Here is a 19485-nt window from a genome sequence, read left to right as displayed (position 1 = left end):
GTCATCCTGAGAAAGGACAGCAGGTTCATGCTTCATGGTGCCACTGCCAGTTCCATGAGGCGGCACCTCAGCAAACCTTATAATGCTGGAACACAGATTGCTGGACTGCTGTGGGAGCCTGCATGCCCAGTCGAGCATTGAGATTCACATCCACAACGGCAGCTGTCTGTGCTGGATGGCAGCAATCTGAGCCTGCATGCGAGTAGCCAGGGATCTCATGACTTCCACTGCAGCACTGAGACATCAGGATGCCTCCACCTGTGTAGCAGTGGAAGCTCAGACAGAGGTCATGAGATCTCTGGCTACTCACTTGCAGAATCAGAGCATACACTGTCATGGGTCGCTCTGGTAGTGCTGCCAAGGAGATGCATCTCACTTCCACAATAGAAAGGATGGGTTCCAAACACTGTGTGATGCCCTTTGCCATGGTGGAACCAGACTGCTCCATGCTCCTAGCCAATGTGCAGGCTATCTGACTCTCTCCAGTTGTGGGTGGCCTCCTCCTGCAAGAGAGAGGGCAGAATGTCAGTGACTGTGAATCAATGTGTTTGGGTGATGTGCCTGCTTAACTGAATGTCTGGAGGTATGTGGAGGCAATGAGAGGTGGATATGAGACTGGAAGCATTGATAGATGTGTGAAGGTGAGGTGGAGTATCTGCCTGTTAAATAAAGTCCTGAGTGAGTAATGGGGTTGTGGTGAATTAATCAGAGTGAGAGATGTATGGTGTGGTGGTGAGAGATGTGATGTTCAGGTGCCTTCACTCACCTTGACCATCCAAGTGAGGTCATTAAACATTTTGCAGCACTACTGTCAAGTTCTGGGCATTGACCACCCTCGCCACCTGCTCCCATTCCCTTTGGAGGGTTAGTCCTGAGGGCTTCCTGCCCAACACCAGAAACATGGCCTCCTTCCTGTCTTCAACTTCTCTACATTATGCATCCAGGGCAGCACCACAAAAGCGGGCAGCTCTCTCCTTTCCCAATGTGCCATAGCTTATCTTTGAATGGCAATAAACAATTATCAAGCAACCTGTGGTGCATTGCTGTAACTTCCCTTTTATAGGGACTGCACCTTTAAAAGGGACAGCTGCCTGGAGCATGTGATTTCTTCTCAACTCAGCCCCCTGGAATATGCAGAGAATGCCAGCCACTAAATGATGTCCAAGGCTATGTGGTCGGTCTGGTCAGGGTCATGCCACTAACTGGGAAATGAGGTGGTTAGACAAATTTTGTGACTTACCCACCCCAGTGACCAAAAACTGGGGCAAAGAGCTCAGAGAATGCAGAATTCTTAAAGATGTGCGTGTCATGGCAACTTACAGCAAATCTTCCATTGACATGACAGATTCTTTGATGTTGTCACAAACCATCATGGAAATTGAGCAAATGGTAGCCCTTTCTATTTAGGAAGTTGAAGGGGTTGACTGTAAGAGCTCACAAAGTAACATGGGTGCCGTCTATTGCACCCTGCACTTTGGGAATGCCAACAGACATAAAATTGGTTGCCTCTATTTTGCTATTCACCATGCTGTGAATCCAAAGTGGATGAACACCCGAGTTCTCTGGAAAGCATATGTCAGTTACTTGAGAAATAGATGCCTAGATAACACCCTGGCTGGTAGTGCACAGATCTCCATAGTTGCCTGAAACAATCCAGTAGCATAAAAGTTGACTTTGATTGTGACCTTCACAGCTACAGGCAGAGGTTTCTGAGCATGGACACATCTCTTCATGTAGTAGCTGCACGGGTCACGTATTGCGTCTTTGATGAAGCGCACTCTTCTAACACAGAGTTCATCACTGCAGTCTGCATAGAATCTCTGTGGCCTGTAAATTCTTTGGAGAGAACAATATCCTGAAGATTGCATTCCCCTCAATTGCTGCCTCATTCTCCTTTCATCCATTGTCCTTTGCTGCTTATCCTTCTCTGTTATAATGATATCATGTCCATTGAGAATCCCATGCCTGGTTTTCAATATCTCTCATTGTTTTTAATGCTTTATGATCACTTCAAGATTAAAGTTTTATGGATGCAGGCAGGAGACCAGTGGAACCACCCTAGAATTTCGAAGAGATCTGTCCAATTTGCTTCATAATGGGCTGGATTTTAAGAGCTTACTGCCGATCTTGGCGGTGAGCTCAAAAAATGGCAGCCCACGCAGCCAAAGAGCCAAGGCCACCTCCTGCGCAGCGGCTCATTTAAATGGCTGGAACAGCCTGCCCAGTCACATGGTGCGGTCTGGCTGTCTGTCGCCGACAATGACGTCAGCTGCCTGTGCGCAGGCGCTGGCGTCATTTCTAAAGGGCAGCCTGCCTTACCGGCACATTTACATTTTTAAAGAAGTAACTCCCCCAAAATTAAATAAATAAATTTATAATGCCCCTTTCCTACCCCTCCAGTAACAATTACAGTAACTATTTGCCCTTCCCCCCCAAAACTCTTAACTTTTACATCTGACCTTCCCCCCACCCCAGACTGCACAAAGTTTAAAGATCAACCCTTTCCACCATCCCCTACACCCGTCACGTTTATTTGACCCTGTTCCCTCCCCACCCCCAGCACTGAAAATCTTACTTCCTCCCCCGTCCTACCAGTGTGGCACTGCGTTTCTCCAGACGGGGATTTGAAGGCGCGGGAGTGCCGGCCGCCACACCAAAGATCACAGCGGGCCCTCAAGATCGCAGGTAAGTCTATTTAAATGTATTCATTTTATTGATTTGAATATTTTAATTGAGGTCCTGTCGCCCAGTGGTGGAGGGGCCGCCACGGAGCCTCGCGCTGCCAGGAGGATTGAGCCGGGCCCTCACGGAATCGAGGTCCCTGGCGGGACTCAACTGAAGCCAGCTTCAGGTCCCCCCCCGCCATGGAAGCCAATGCCTGGGGGAAAACAAACTCCAGCCCAATGTGTGGAAACCCCACCCATACATTCTGCAAAGTGATTGATGACAACGCTACGTCATCAGGATGCGCCGCGGTGCGCACATGCGCACACGGTCTCAGGCCCTCTGCGCATGCGCTGCGGTCCGGATTGCCAGGACCAGTTTGCGCATGCGCAGATGACGTCATCGCGTAACGTCATCTTCCTCGGGGAACACGCCAGGTTGGCCTTTGCGCATGCGCAAACTGGTCCTGGCAATCCGGACCGCAGCGCATGCGCAGAGGGCCTGAGACCGTGTGCGCATGTGTGTCAATCTTCCGAAAGCTTCGGCGCGAGTTTTTGAAAATGGAAGGTGGAGAGGTTTCGTCGGGCATTTTATCTCAATTATTTAGTCATTTTGGACATTTGCTTCATTTTTATTAGACAGAGGAGATTGTTCCAAGGTAAGTTGCTCTGAAAATACATTTGAAGGGAGGAGGGAAGGGAGGAGGGAAGGGAGGAGGGAAGGGAGGGAGGGAAGGGAGGGAGGGAAGGGAGGGGAGGGGAGGGAGGGGAGGGAAGGGAGGGAGGGAAGGGAGGGAAGGGAAGGGAGGGAGGGAAGAAGGGAAGGGAAGGGAGGAAGGGAAGGGAAGGGAAGGGAGGGAGGGAAGGGAGGGAGGGAAGGGGGGGAAGGTGGGGGGAAGGTGGGGGGAAGGGAGGGAGGGAGGGAAGGTGGGGGGGAAGGTGGGGGGAAGGGAGGGGGAAGGGAGGGGGAAGGGAGGGGGAAGGGAGGGGGAAGGGAGGGGGAAGGGAGGGACGGGGGGGAAGGGAGGTTGGTCGGGGGGAAAGGAGGGAAGGGAGGTCGGGAGGAAAGGAGGGAAGGGAAGGAGGGAAGGGAGGGACGGGGGTAAGGGAGGTCGGGGGGGAGGGGGGGAGCAGCGGAGCAGAAGGGAAGTGCCTTTTTCTGTGCATGCGCCATAAACACAAGGACTGGCTGATGAGATGGAGCCAATTAATTTGCCCAACAATTGCCCGGAAGCACCTTCGGATGGAGGTGGCCACGCGCTGGACATCAGTCGCGTGCCACAATCCATGGATCCTGAGCGTTTCACCCCCTGGCCTAATGATCTGATGGACCATACATACGCCTGCCTGTTCAAAGCTCCACTTCCCCCACCTGCGGTACCCTCTCCTTGCTGTTCAGTTACACAGTCACCTGTTCCTGCACCCATCCAAGCAGTGCACGTGGACACACAGCCACATGTTTCCCCATCCGCCCTTGAAACAACCATGCAGAGCCTTGTGAGACTCCGCAATTGCCAGCTGCTGCCTGTCAAGCAGAGAAGGCGTCCAAAGGGGTCAAGCACTTGGGGATCATTCAGCAAGAATAGACTGAGCTCAGACTCTTGTGACTTTGCCTTCTTCGCATGGACAATACAGTAGTGGAACAGAGAGCCAAGCGTTCATTCACCACAAGGCTCTCCAGGAACAATCTCTTTAGCTGTGCATAGCAGAGACTCGGCCTGTCTGTCTAACGGGAATGCTGGACACAACACTCATGTATCCATGCACAGCAGTTCCTCGGATACTTAATGAACTTAATAAAACTTTTCAATAATTAAACCCAGAATTGTTGAGGTTTTGTTTTGCATGCTATTTCCCCGACTTTGCAACTGCACTTCAGATATTCAACTATGGTGGAGGGGTGGAGGGTAGGGGGGTAGAGGGAGGGGTGGAGGTAGGGGGGGTAGAGGGAGGGGTGGGTGTGAAGAGGGGGAGGGTTTGGGTGGAGGTAGGGGGGGTAGAGGGAGGGTGGGTGAAGAGGGGGAGGGTTGGGTGAAGAGGGGGAGGGGTGGGGAGAGCAGGGAGGGGTGGGGAGAGGGAGCATGCAAAATGCAGGGACCAGACAGTTGCAATGCCTGAAGTACTGTGGAGAAGGGGAGAAAGAAACTGGATTGGGCATCCGCAGCTGGAGGGAACGGCTGAATGGAGAGGGCCGGAAGCGAGAGGCCGTAGAGAGCTGCGGGGGAGCGAGCATGCGAAGACCTTGGTGTCACCGGGTCCAGGGACTGGCCAGTAAGTCTTTTGCTGTTGTGTTTATGGCGCATGCACAGAAAAAGGCACTCCCCTTCTGTTCCGCTGCTCCACCCCCCCCCCCCCACTCTCTCCTCCCTTCCTCCTCTCCCTCTCCCCCTCACCCCCACTTCCCCCCAGCTCTCCACCCCTCCCCCCTTCTTTACCCCTCCCTCCTCCTTCCCCCCTCCCTCTCCCTCCCCCCTCTTTCTCTCCCCCCCTCCCTCCCCTCCCTCTCCCCCCCCTCCCTCTCCCTCTTTCTCCCCCCTCCCTCTCCCTCTTTCTCCCCCCCTCCCTCTCCCCTCTCTCTCCCCCCCTCACTCTCCCTCTCTCTCCCCCCCTCCCTCTCGCTCTCTCTACCCCCCCTCTCCTCTCCTCTCCCCCCACCCTCTCCTCTCCTCTCTCTCCCCCCTCGCCTCTCCCTCTCTCTCCCCCCTCCCTCTCCCTCCCCCTCCCTCTCCCTCTCTCTCCCCCCTCCCTCTCCCTCTCTCTCCCCCCCCTCTCTCTCTCTCCCCCCTCCCTCCCTCTCTCTCCCCCCTCCCTTTCCCTCTCTCTCCCCCCCTCCCTCTCCCTCTCCTCCCCTCCCTCTCCCTCTCTCCCCCTCCCTCCCCCCCCTCTCCCCCCTCCCTCTCCCTCTCTCTCCCCCCTCCCTCCTCTCCCCCCTCGCCCTCTCTCTCCCCCCCTCTCTCTCCCCCCTCTCCCTCTCTCTCCCCCCCTCTCCCTCTCCCTCTCCCTCTCTCTCCCTCCTCTCCCTCTCTCTCCCCCCCCCTTCTCTCCCCCCCCCCTCCCCCCCCGGCACCGCTGCTCTCCCCGCGCTGCTCTCCCCGGCCCCCGCGCTGCTCTCCCCGGCCTGCTCCACTCTCTCACTCCGGCCATTGTATTCTGCATGTGTTTGTTAGGTTTCATCTCTGTGATTCTTTGAGCAGCGCCATCTTTAGTCCTGGCAGCTGCTACAGTCACAGGCTGTGACGTTTTCGTGGCACATGCTGCATTTGCGCATGTGCCAAAACAGCGCCACCTACCGATCGCGTTGTCAACAATTGCGGGTCTACATTATGAGGCAAATGTCATCAAGGGTGATGGAGTCAGGAGGAGGTATTTCTACTTTTGGGAGTTCCTGCTACATAAGCTCTGTCAGGACCCATCATATCTGTGGGGGTTGGTGTGTCCACTGAGCTGAGACATAACAAGTAGAAATGGGCCCAACCAGTGGGGTCCAACCAGGAAAGTGGCCTTAATCCCTGAAGAAATGCATTGCAATTTTATAAAAGAAAATGACAGAAGACAAAGCTAAGGGATGGGGTGTAGCCTATATACCCCTCTCTCCCACACCAATGACTGGCAGGCACCAGAGCTTCCAGTTGCATGGGGCATGTGAGTGTCGGTGAGGTGGTCATAGCACAGCTTTGCCCCATGCTAACTTCGCTCCTTCCCCTTGACCCCAAGGGAATTGTCAGGTAAGAAATTTCAGCCTTGGTGTTTTACAACTGGAATTATCATGACACAGGAAACTGCTTGACCCAGCCACTTTCAGTATGTTCCATCACTGTATGCTGCTGCTGCTGTTCTCGATTCTGTTTGACCTTGAATATTTTCCCTGAATATGGGGAGAGGGGAAAGTTCCGCTGTAGAACATTATTAATCAACTCGCACTCTACATTATTTATCACAAACTAAGGGCAAATTAAATACAAAAGTGACATGCAATTTTACCTTTAGCAGACTAGTCCTTCAGTTTGACATGTCTTGCTGGCAGATAGTCTAATCATTAATTTTTAAAAAAGTCATTTCACAATGCAATTTAAGTTCAAGAATAAAATTAATAATTATTAAGCCTCTTTTGTTGAGAGCTTGTATGTCTTTCACACAATCATCTCAAAAAGCACTATAAAAGATTCGAATTGTAATAAATGCATGACAGTTCCATTGGTAAAACTAGGGAAAGTAACAAGGTCAACACCTCTTACATACATGCAGTATCAAACTAGATTCCCTGCTCTCATTGCAGATTCATGGGCACTAGCTGTGTTCAGTAGACAGGGGTATTCTAAGTATTGCACAATTTAAACTGAATTCCAATTATTCCAAACAATGTTTAACGTAAGAGTGAACAATTAAACTCATTATTAATAAGAGAAAGTAAATTCAACATCAAACTTTTTCAAAGTTCAAAGTGAAAAATATAAGAAAGTGTTAGAATTTTCAGACACGGCCACTGTCTGCACATTAAAAGCAACATAAGGGTAAATGTCCTCCTTGCGTACATCTGATGCAAAGATTCAACCACCAGGAAAGCATATTGGAAAATTGTGTATGTGCAACCCACGAGCTACCATCTAATGCAGAGAATCACATAGAATCACAAAATTGTTACAGCACTGAAGGGGGTCATTCAGCCCATTGTGTCTGCATCAGCTCTCCGAAAGAACAATTCACTTAGTGCCATTCCCCCGCCTTCTCCCTGTAACCCTGCACATTCTTCCTTTTCATAAAACAGTCTAATTCCCTTTTGAATGCTTCAATTGAACCTGCATCCACCACACTCTCAGGCAGCGCATTCTAGACCTTAATGACTCGCTGTGTAAAAATGTTGCTTCTCTTACCATTATTTTAAATCTGTGCCCTCTTGTTCTCGATACTTTCATGAGTGGGATAGTGGAATGCACTAGTTTTTCATACAAATGACACTATTATTGGCATGCACAGTGCATTGCAGTCTTGGTATGTCAGCTCCTAACCCCAAACAGTCTGCTCCTCCTGCTTTACATCGCCATTAGGAGGACGTCCAGGTCAGAATTCCAGAAGTTTTCCACACGTTTCTTTGATCCAGCTGACATTTTTGTCACCCAGGTTACTCACTTCCTGCAGTGGTACTATTGTCCTTTTTAGTAGCTATTTTCTGACCTTTCCCTGACACCAGTATTTTCCCTATTACAACTCATCTATTTTAAACAAAAGTACCTCCTAGCTGTTAGTCATTTGTTTCCTGGCAGTCTGGTGTTTGGGTTTCTAGTACAAATATACACCTAAACTGAGGCTGAAGGTAGATGATCTTTGGCCTTCATCTATTTTCTCAAAATTGAACTTTCACTTTCCATTCGTTTCTCCCTGTATTCTTTTCCAAAAGATTCTTATTTCTTTTCGAATCCAATTGTCACCCTTTTACACTAAATTTCAATGAACATCTATCTGTACTTTAGAATGCTCTTATGCTATCAATCAAAGTTCACTGTTGCTTTGAAGCTGGCAACATAATCAAAATCTCCTGATTACAGTAAGGTCAATGAAAAAAGTGACCGACATGTTTCATAAAGATTATTGGAAAATGATTTGCTTTGAATCTTTCTATGGGGAAAATACAGCATGTTCATGTAAAAAATTATCTCCATGCTTCTCATCTTTATGTGGCTAGTAAATTGGGATTGCTGATACTAGAAATCTCCTGTGTAGTATGTTACCTTTATAATCGCAGATTCATCATGACCTTTAATATTAGGCATATTTTGTTGCTCCTAAGGCACATTTATAAAGGAATCTGTGCCATTGTATTTTATATAGAACTCATTTCCATGTTTTGGAGATGACATTTTCATTTGGTTATCTTATTTAGTAGTCATTCATTCCAAAGTTCATCAAATACAATTCTAAAGCATTGTCAACCATATTTATACAAGAAATAAAGACTTACATTGATATAGCCCCTTTCTCTGTTTTACAGTACTTCAGTGAAGTACTTTTTTGAAGTGAGGTCACTGTTGTAATGCAATGCAATATTAATATTACACAGACGACTTCACACCATTGGTTTTGAATTGTAATAGATCTTTAGAAGTGTAAAGAGGAATTAACATGAACTCATGAATTAATAAGGTAACTTTTCTGAACACCTTCAGCTCAATTATGAAAAAGAAAAATCTTGTTTCTATCACTGAGAAATTTGTCAGTTGGTTCAGCAGATCCAGTTAGAAAATAAAAGTCATTACATCACATCAACTACAGAAGGCACTTTTCCATTTTCAAAGGCAAGGAAATAAAGGATACCCTGAAATAGTTAATCAGTTATTTATTACAAACAAAACTGCTAATAGACAATAATCAGTCTATACATGGCTTTGGTTGTCAGCCTTGGCTCAGTGGTAGCAGTCCTGCCTCTGAGTGAGAAGTCATGAATTCAAAGGAGAAGGTGTTGTTATCTCTTGCCCCACCCCCGCTTTACTTGCTTATAACCTTTTACATTTCTAATATTTGCCAGTTCTGAAGAAGGGTCACTGACCTGAAACGTTAACTCTGCTTCTCTCTCCACAGATGCTGCCAGACCTGATGAGTATTTCCAGCATTTCTTGTTTTTATTTCAGATTTCCAGCATCCGCAGTATTTTGTTTTTATTTCAAGAAACTTATGTTTTCTCTTTCTCCTCAATCCCTTTCAAAACTTTGTTACTAAGGCAAACTGGCCATAGAGTCATAAGCCAGGAATTTATGCTTGCGACAGGGGTCTTGACATTTGGAAAAAGCAACATCTCGTCTCCAAAAGGCCAGCCAATCAGAAGCCGGCAGCTCTTGCACGGAGCAGCGCCACCACGGAGCCGGTGGCTACTGCCGATGGAGCACCTACTGGAGGCCCAGGAGCGGCGCTGGACACGAGCCACAGGTAGGTCAGAGCAGGAGGGCTCTCACAGAGTGGGGGTCGTGGGGGAGGGGATGTAGGAGAGTCAGTAGCAAGGGTGGGGGATGGCTGTCAGCAGCCCCCCCCTTCCTGTTGCCTTTTAACAAGGGACCACCTCCGCCCCCCCACCAAACCCGGAGCCGGGAAGCAGCTTGCTGTGCTTCCCGTGTGGCAACGGGGCCACCCGCCTCACAGCTAATTGCGATGGTGTGGGATGAGGCCCTTAATTGGGGATTAATTTCCCCATTAAGGGATTCAATTAGCAGCAGGGCAGGCTAGTTCTCAAGCTTTCCCAACCCGGACTTAATTTTGACGGAGGAGGGATGGTGGTGGGAACCCAACCCCTCCACCACTATCCCACCCGATTTTATGCTCTCCCCAGCTCCAAACCTGCTGCGGGGGAAAGCAAAGATTTCCCCCTTAGTGCCATTATGGCACAGAACGAGGCCACTCAGCCCATCAGGTCCATGCCAGCTCTCTGTACAACAATCCAGTCAATCCCATTCCCCTGCTGGTCTTACTCTCTTATTTTGTTCCTGACCTATTTCAGGGATTAATTTCTTTCGCATCTTTAAAACTATCCCTTTGAAATTATTCTACTTCCGTTCAACATTTTTCCTTCCAGTAACTCTTCCCATTTTACGATTCCCATGCATTCTCTCATTCCTTTAAAATCAGTTGGTTTAAAATGTAACTTTTTAATTAGAACTAAATCCAATTTAGCATTATCTCTGGTGAGTTTCTTGACAACTATTTTAAATGAGTCCTCACAATTTCAATAAATTCCTGCTCACATGTTCTTTGTGGATTCCAGTTAATATCAGGAAGATTGAAATCCGCCAGTGTTACCACTGAAAACCCGGCACTCATGTGACTTATCTGCTCTCACAAAATTGCATCAGCAATCAGCATCCCTTTGTTCATTTGGTTCCCTGTAACATATTTCTATTACTAACTTTTTCCCTTTAATTTCTTTTTATTCTATTCAAAGATCTCAGCACAACTCTCAGCATTCAATTCCATTGTAACCAGTCTTCCTATAACAAATAATTCCACCTCTAATACTAACTAAAATGTCACCCATTGTAGCAAAATGCATGAGACATTTTTGTTTAGGATTGAAGCAGACAAGAGTCTGCAGAGTTCTGATGAAGGGTTACAGACCTGAAACGTTAACTTTGCTTCTCTCTCCACAGATGCTGCCAGACCTGCTGAGTATTTCCAGCATGTTTTGTTTTTGTTTCAAGAGTCTGCACAATCCTGTCTTGCTATAATTGAAGAGCCAATGTTGATACAGTCCTGTTATTTATACTAAGCACTAAATGAAAATGTTAGAGCTGATTAGATAAAAGGAAAAACAAAGAGGCTGAGAATTATTTATGTCTCTAGTACCATTATTCACCTTAATGGGTTTTCTATTGGGTGTCATCACCTCCTCAGACAGTTCCATCATTTTCAGTGCCATCAGGGCTATGAGTTTAGCGTGAACGCTGCTCTTTCTGTGTAACCCGCCAGCGACGCAGTATGCATCACCTATTGTTTCCACCTGCAGAAATAAGAAAGAAAAAGGCAATGACAGCAAAATGATAAACTTTGTGAAAAAAATACTTAACTGAATGTAGAGCTGGGAGGTGGAGGATTGTTCCTCTCAGCACCACGTTAAACCCCCAATCCACTGCTGGCACCACTTTCCTTCCTCTTAATCACTACTTCAAACACCCCCTTCCGCTTGTTGCTTTGATTTCCCCTCCCAATCATGGACTTGACCCTCTCCCTGTCACCACCACCCCCCCACCCCACCCAGATACCCTTGTCTCCTAGTCACTCCTCTCCCTCTCATGGTTACTCCTTTCCTTCCCGGTTGATCCCCCTCTTGTAAGACCTTTGAGGTCCACCGCCACTCCACAACGCAGCAGCCTGAAATTCCACCAGCAAGCTATCTGGGAACACCTACCTGTAGCTCACTGATCCGATGTAATTGAGGCCTGAATCCCAATATCAGGTGAACCGCAAACCTACCAGTTTCAGTTTAGGGATCGATTCCTTTAGGGATCAAGATTGCCCCAGCAAACCAATTTCTAAGCTTTAGAAACATAGGAACAGGTACGATACCCCAAAGTACCCTTCAAACTGTCCCACATCCAACTTTGCACTTCCATTCATAGGAACATAGGAGCAAGAGTAGGTCATTCAGCCCATTGAGCCTGCTCCACCATTCAATACGCTCATGGCTGATCATCCACTTCAATACTTTTTTCCCACACTATGCCCATATCCCTTTATGTCATTGGTATTTAGAATTCTGTCAATTTCTACTTTAAACATACTCAATGACTGAGCTTCCACAGCTCTCTGGGGGAGAGAATTCCAAAGATTCACAACCCTCTGAGTAAAGAAATTTCTCCTCATCTTGGTCCTAAGTGGCTTCCCCCTTATTTTGAAATTGTGTCCCCTTGTTCTAGACTCCCCAACCAGGGGAAACATCTTACCTGCATCTACCCTGTCTATCCCTTTAAGTATTTAGTAGGTTTCAATGAGATCATCTCTCATTCTTCCAAACTTTGGAGAATACAGGCTGAGTTTTCCCAATCTCTCTTCATAGGACAGTCCCTCCATCCCAGGAACAAGTCTGGTGAACCTTCGTTGCACTCCCTCTATGGCAATAATATATGTCCTAAGGTAAAGGGACCAGAACTGCACACAGCGCTCCAGGGGCGGTCTAACCAAGTTTCTATACAATTGAAGCAAGATTTCACTCCTCCTATACTCAAACCCTCTTGCAATGAAGGCTAACATACCATTAACCTTCTTAATTGCTTGCTGCACCCTGCATGTTAGCTTTCAGTGACTTATTGACAAAGACACCCAGGTCCCTTGGTACATCTACACTTTCTAATCTCTTAACATTTAAGAAATACTCTGCACATCTGTTTCTCCTACCAAAATGGATAACCGCACATTTTTCCACATTACATTCCAGCTGCCACGTTCTTGCCCACTCATTAAGTCTTTCCAAATCCCCTTAAAGCCTCTTTGCATCTTCCTCACAACACACATTCCCACCTAGTTTTGTATCACTTGGAAATATTACATTTGGCTCCACGTACAAATCATTGATATATATTGTGAACAGCTGGGGCCCAAGTACTGATCCTTGCGGTACCTCACAAGTTGCGGCCCTGCCAGCATGAAAATGACCCATTTATTCATACTCTCTGTTTTCTGCCTGTTAATCAATCCTTAATTCATGCCAGTTTATTACCTCCTATCCCATGTGCTTTAATTTTGCTAACCAACCTCCTGTGGGGGACTTTATCAAAGGCCTTCTGAAAATCCAAGTATAATACGTCCACCGACTCCCCTTTATCAATTCTGTTGGTAACATCCTCAAAAAACTCCAACAGGTTCGTCAAACATGATTTCCCATTCATAAATCCATGTTGACTATGCCCAATCAGATCATTATTATCCAAATGTCCATCTATCACATCCTTTCGAATAGATTCTAACATTTTCCCTACTACTGATGTAAGGCTAACAGGTCTGTATTTCCCTATTTTCTCTTTCCCTCCCTTCTTAAATAGTGGGGTGACATTTGCTACCTTCCAATCTGCAGGAACTGTTGCAGGATCTATGGAATTTTGGAAGATGATCACCAATGCATCCACTATCTCCATAGCTACGTCTTTCAACACTCTGGGATGGAGAATATCAATCCCTGAGAACCTATTAACCTTCAGCTCCATTAATTTCTCCAATACAACCTTCTTACTAATACTAATTTCCTTCAATCTCTCATTCTCCCCAGTCCCTTGGATCTCTAATTCTGGGAGATTTCTTTTATCTTCCTCAGTGAAGACAAACATAAAGTAATCATTTAGCTTCTCTGCCATTTCTCTGTTCCCCATTAGAAATTCTCCTGACTCTGCCTGTAATGGACCCACATTTGTCTTAGCCAAATGTTTCCTTTTTACATACCTATATAGAAGCTTTTACGGTCCGTTTTTATGTTTTTTGCTAGTTTACATTCATATTCTATTCTCCCTTTCTTTATCAGTTTCTTGGTCCTCCTTTGCTGTACTCTAAAATCCTCCCAATCCTCAGGTTTACTACTATTTCTGGCAACTTTATAGGCCTTTTCTTTTAATCTTATACAATCCTTAACTTCCTTTCTTATCCACAGTTGACTGTCTTTACTTTTGGGGGTTTTGTGCCTTGAAGGAATGTATAGTTGCTGTAAGCTATGTAATAATTCTTTGAAGACTATCCATGGTCTATGCACTGTCATACCTTTTAATGTATTTTCCCAATCCACCTCAACCAATTTGCCCCTCCCACCTTCATAAATTCCTTTGTTTAAATTTAACACCCTGGCTTCAGATTGAACTTTCAAACATAATGTAAAATTCTATCATATTATGGTCACTCAACCCGAAAGGTTCTTTTACAACAAGATTACTAATTAGCCCTTGCTCATTACATAATACTAGATCTAAAATAGCCTACTCTCTAGTCAGTTCTTCAACATACTGCTCTAGAAAACCATTCCTAACACATTCCAGAAACTCATCCTCCACAGCATTAGTGCTCATTAGGTTTACCCAGTCTATGTGCAGATTGATGTCACCCATAATTATTGTATTACCCATGCTACATGCTTCTGTAATCTCCTGATTAATACCATGCCTCACACTACCACTACTGTTTGGTGGCCTATAAACAACTCCTACCAGTTTTTACTGTCCCTTGCTGTTTCTTAGCTCCACCCAAACAGATTCCACATTTTTTTCTTCTGAACTGAGATCCTCCCTTATTAATGTACTGATCCAATCCCTTACAATCAGTGCAACACCACCTCCTTTTCCTTTTTCCTGTCCTTCCTAAATGTCGAATATCCTTGAATATTCAGTTCCTAGTCTTGGTCACCCTGTAGCCATGTTTCCGTATTGGCAATTAGATCATACCCATTTACCTCTATTTGGGCCTTTAAGTCATCAACCTTGTTGCGAATGCTGTGTGCATTCAGGTAGAGTGCCCTTAACCTTGTCTTCTTGACGTTATTCTGCATTCTAAACCTAGTTGATGCTTGCCTTTGTTTTGCCTGCCATCTAATGTCACTTGCTACTTTTCTACCTCCTGTTTCCAGCTTTACTTCCTTCCAATTTGAGCTACCCTTCAAATTCCCATCCCCCTGACAAGCTAGTTTAAACCCTCCCCAACAGCACTAGCAAAAGTCTGTGACTCCTGTTACCAGTGCAAACCTCTCAGAAATTACCTACAAATGTTATTTTTGATTTTTTTGCATCCTATATGGTGATGGATAATGTATTCACAATATGGTAACATCCTTTACATCCTAGATTGGTTGGGGAGGGTTTAAACTAAAATGGCAGGGGGATGGGAACCTTTGCAAGGAGTCAGAGGAGGGGGATCAAAGATAAGAACAAAAGACAGGAGGGGGAATAAGAAAAGTGATAGGCAGAGAAATCAAAGGCCAGAATCAAACAGGGCCACAGTGAAAAATAGTGGGAAGGGGCCAAGTAATGTTAAAAAGACAAGCCTTAAGGCTTTGTGCCTTAACGCATGGAGCATTTGTAATAAAGTGGATGAATTAATCACGCAAATAGATGTAAACGGGTATGATATAGTCGGGATTATGGAGACATGGCTGCAAGGTGACCAGGGATGGGAAATGAACATCCAGGGGTATTCAGTATTTAGGAAGGACAGACAAAAAACAAAAGGCGGTGGAGTTGCATTGCTGGTTAAGGAGGAAATTAACACAATAGTGAGGAAAGGTATTAGCTCTGACGATGTGGAATCTGTATGGGTAGAGCTGAGAAACACTAAGGGGCAAAAAACGTTAGTGGGGGTTGTATATAGACCCCCAAACTGTAGTGGTGATGTTGGGAATGGCATTAAACAGGAAATTAGAGACACATGGGATAAAGAAACATCTGTAATTATGGGTGACTTTAATCTGTATATAGATTGGACAAATCAAATTAGTCACAATACCGTAGAGGAGGATCTCTTGGAGTGTATCTCTTGGAGGTAAAAAACGGGATGAGGTCCTACAAGCAGAATTTAGGGAGTTAGGAGCCAAGTTAAAAAGTAGGACCTCAGAGGTAGTAATCTCAGGATTTCTACCAGTGCCACGTGCTAGTCAGAGTAGAAATGAAAGAATAGTCAGGATGAATGCGTGGCTTGAGAGATGGTGCAGGAGGGAGGGGTTCAGATTTTTGGGACATTGGGACCGGTTCTGGGGGAGGTGGGACTGTTACAAATTGGACGGTCTACACCTGGGCCGGACTGGAACCAATGTCCTTGGGGGTGCTTTTGCTAACGCTGTTGGGGAGGGTTTAAACTAATGTGGCAGGGGGATGGAAACCAAATGAGGAGGTCAGTGAACAGTAAGGAGGTAGTAACTAAAGCCTGTAAGGAACTAGATAATGAAGTCAGCGTGACTAAGGGGAAGAGTAGGCAGGGAGCAGATGATGAACGCAAAGGGACTGGTGGTCTGAGGTGCATTTGTTTTAATGCAAGAAGTGTAGTAGGTAAGGCAGATGAACTTAGGGCTTGGATTAGTACCTGGGAGTATGATGTTATTGCTATTACTGAGACTTGGTTGAGGGAAGGGCACGATTGGCAACTAAATATCCCAGGATATCGATGCTTCAGGCGGGATAGAGAGGGAGGTAAAAGGGGTGGAGGAGTTGCATTACTGGTCAAAGAGGATATCACAGCTGTGCTGAAGGAGGGCACTATGGAGGACTCGAGCAGTGAGGCAATATGGGCAGAACTCAGAAATAGGAAGGGTGCGGTAACAATGTTGGGGCTGTACTACAGGCCTCCCAACAGTGAGCGTGAGATAGAGGTACAAATAAGAAAACAGATTATGGAAAGATGTAGGAGCAACAGAGTGGTGGTGATAGGAGATTTTAATTTTACCAACATTGACTGGGATCCACTTAGTGTTAGAGGTCTAGATGGAGCAGAATTTGTAAGGAGCATCCAGGAGGGTTTTCTACAGCAGTATGTAAATAGTCCAACTCGGGAAGGGGCCACACTGGACCTGGTGTTGGGGAATGAGCCCGGCCAGGTGGTTGAAGTTTCAGTAGGGGACTACTTTGGGAATAGTGATCACAATTCCGTAAGTTTTAGAATACTCATGGACAAAGACGAGAGTGGTCCTAAAGGAAGAGTGCTAAATTGGGGGAAGGCCAACTATACCAAAATTCGGCAGGAGCTGCGGAATGTAGATTGGGAGCAGCTGTTTGAAGATAAATCCACATTTGATATGTGGGAGGCTTTTAAAGAGAGGTTGATTAGTGTGCAGGAGAGACATGTTCCTGTGAAAATGAGGGATAGAAATGGCAAGATTAGGGAACCATGGATGACAGGTGAAATTGTGAAACTAGCTAAGAGGAAAAAGGAAGCATACATAAGGTCTAGGCGGCTGAAGAAAGACGAAGCTTTGGAAGAATATCGGTAATGTAGGACCAATCTGAAACGAGGAATTAAGAGGGCTAAAAGGGGTCATGAAATATCTTTAGCAAACAGGGTTAAGGAAAATCCCAAAGACTTTTATTCATATATAAGGAGCAAGAGGGTAACTAGAGAAAGGATTGGCCCACTCAAGGACAAAGGAGGAAAATTATGCGTGGAGTCAGAGAAAATGGGTGAGATTCTAAACGAGTACTTTGCGTCGGTATTCACTGAGGAGAGGGACATGACGGATGTTGAGGTTAGGGACAGATGTTTGATTACTCTAGGTCAAGTCGGCATAAGGAGGGAGGAAGTGTTGGGTATTCTAAAAGGCATTAAGGTGGACAAGTCCCCAGGTCCAGATGGGATCTATCCCAGGTTACTGAGGGAAGCGAGAGAGGAAATAGCTGGGGCCTTAACAGATATCTTTGCAACATCCTTAAACACGGGTGAGGTCCCGGAGGACTGGAGAATTGCTAATGTTGTCCCCTTGTTTAAGAAGGGTAGCAGGGATAATCCAGGTAATTATAGACCAGTGAGCCTGACGTCAGTGGTAGGGAAGCTGCTGGAGAAGATACTGAGGGATAGGATCTATTCCCATTTGGAAGAAAATGGGCTTATCAGTGAGAGGCAACATGGTTTTGTGCAGGGAAGGTCATGTCTTACCAACCTAATAGAATTCTTTGAGGAAGTGACAAAGTTGATTGATGAGGGAAGGGCTGTAGATGTCATATACATGGACTTCAGTAAGGCGTTTGATAAGGTTCCCCATGGTAGGTTGATGGAGAAAGTGAAGTCGCATGGGGTCCAGGGTGTACTAGCTAGATGGATAAAGAACTGGCTGGGCAACAGGAGACAGAGAGTAGCAGTGGAAGGGAGTTTCTCAAAATGGAGACGTGTGACCAGTGGTGTTCCACAGGGATCCGTGCTGGGACCACTGTTGTTTGTGATATACATAAATGATTTGGAGGAAAGTATAGGTGGTCTGATTAGCAAGTTTGCAGACGACACTAAGATTGGTGGAGTAGCAGATAGTGAAGGGGACTGTCAGAAAATACAGCAGAATATAGGTAGATTGGAGAGTTGGGCAGAGAAATGGCAGATGGAGTTCAATCCGGGCAAATGCGAGGTGATGCATTTTGGAAGATCCAATTCAAGAGTGAACTATACAATAAATGGAAAAGTCCTGGGGAAAATTGATGTACAGAGAGATTTGGGTGTTCAGGTCCATTGTTCCCTGAAGGTGGCAACGCAGGTCAATAGAGTGGTCAAGAAGGCATACGGCATGCTTTCCTTCTTCGGACGGGGTATTGAGTACAAGAGTTGGCAGGTCATGTTACAGTTGTATAAGACTTTGGTTCGGCCACATTTGGAATACTGCGTGCAGTTCTGGTCGCCACATTACCAAAAGGATGTAGATGCTTTGGAGAGGGTGCAGAGGAGGTTCACCAGGATGTTGCCTGGTATGGAGGGCGCTAGCTATGAAGAGAGGTTGAGCAGATTAGGATTATTTTCATTAGAAAGACGGAGGTTGAGGGGGGACCTGATTGAGGTGTACAAAATCATGAGAGGTATAGACAGGGTGGATAGCAAGAAGCTTTTTCCCAGAGTGGAGGATTCAATTACTAGGGGTCACGAGTTCAAAGTGAGAGGGGAAAGGTTTAGGGGGGATATGCGTGGAAAGTTCTTTACGCAGAGGGTGGTGGGTGCCTGGAACGTGTTGCCAGCGGAGGTGGTAGACGCAGGCACGATAGCGTCTTTTAAGATGTATCTAGACAGATACATGAATGGGCAGGAAGCAAAGAGATACAGACCCTTAGAAAATAGGCAACAGGTTTAGATAGAGGATCTGGATCGGCGCAGGCTTGGAGGGCCGAAGGGCCTGTTCCTGTGCTGTAATTTTCTTTGTTCTTTGTTCTTTGTATACAGGATGGTTTTCTGGACCAATACATTGAGGAACCAACTAGAGAACAGGCCATCCTAGGCTGGGTATTGTGTAATGAGAGAGGAATAATTGACAATCTAGTTGTGAGAGACCCCTTGGGGATCAGCGATCATAATATGATAGAATTCGTCATCAAGATGGAGAGTGACATGATTCTGAGACTAGGGACCTGAATCTTGTCAAAGAAACTATGAAGGTATGAAGTGCGAGTTGGCTATGATGGATTGGGAAACATTACTTAAAGGGACAATGGTGGAAAGGCAATGGCAAACATTCAAAGAGCACATGGATGAACTGCAACAATTGTTTATTCCTGTCTGGTGCAAAAGTAAAACAGGGAAGGTAGCCAAACTATGGCTTACAAGGGAAATTAGAGATAGCATTGGATCCCAGGAAGAGGCATATAAATTCATCAGAAAAAATAACAGACCTGAGGATTGGCAGCAGTTTAGAATT

General features: G+C 46.1%; 1 protein-coding gene across 2 annotated transcripts in view; it reads right to left on the bottom strand.

Annotated features, from left to right (window-relative positions):
* The window catches only part of gucy1a2 (guanylate cyclase 1, soluble, alpha 2), a 306665-nt gene that overhangs the window by 68939 nt on the left and 218241 nt on the right, over positions 1 to 19485 (bottom strand). For both annotated transcript variants that reach the window (XM_068033743.1, XM_068033742.1), the window contains exon 6: positions 10999 to 11142. In XM_068033743.1, the coding sequence (XP_067889844.1) occupies positions 10999 to 11142 (144 nt within the window). The remainder of the gene's footprint in view (positions 1 to 10998; positions 11143 to 19485) is intronic.

Source organism: Heterodontus francisci, chromosome 6 (genome assembly GCF_036365525.1).
Source record: "Heterodontus francisci isolate sHetFra1 chromosome 6, sHetFra1.hap1, whole genome shotgun sequence".
NCBI classification, from domain to species: Eukaryota; Metazoa; Chordata; class Chondrichthyes; order Heterodontiformes; family Heterodontidae; genus Heterodontus; species Heterodontus francisci.
Note: the sequence above shows the minus strand (reverse complement) of the source record. Positions and strands in the feature narration are given on the sequence as shown.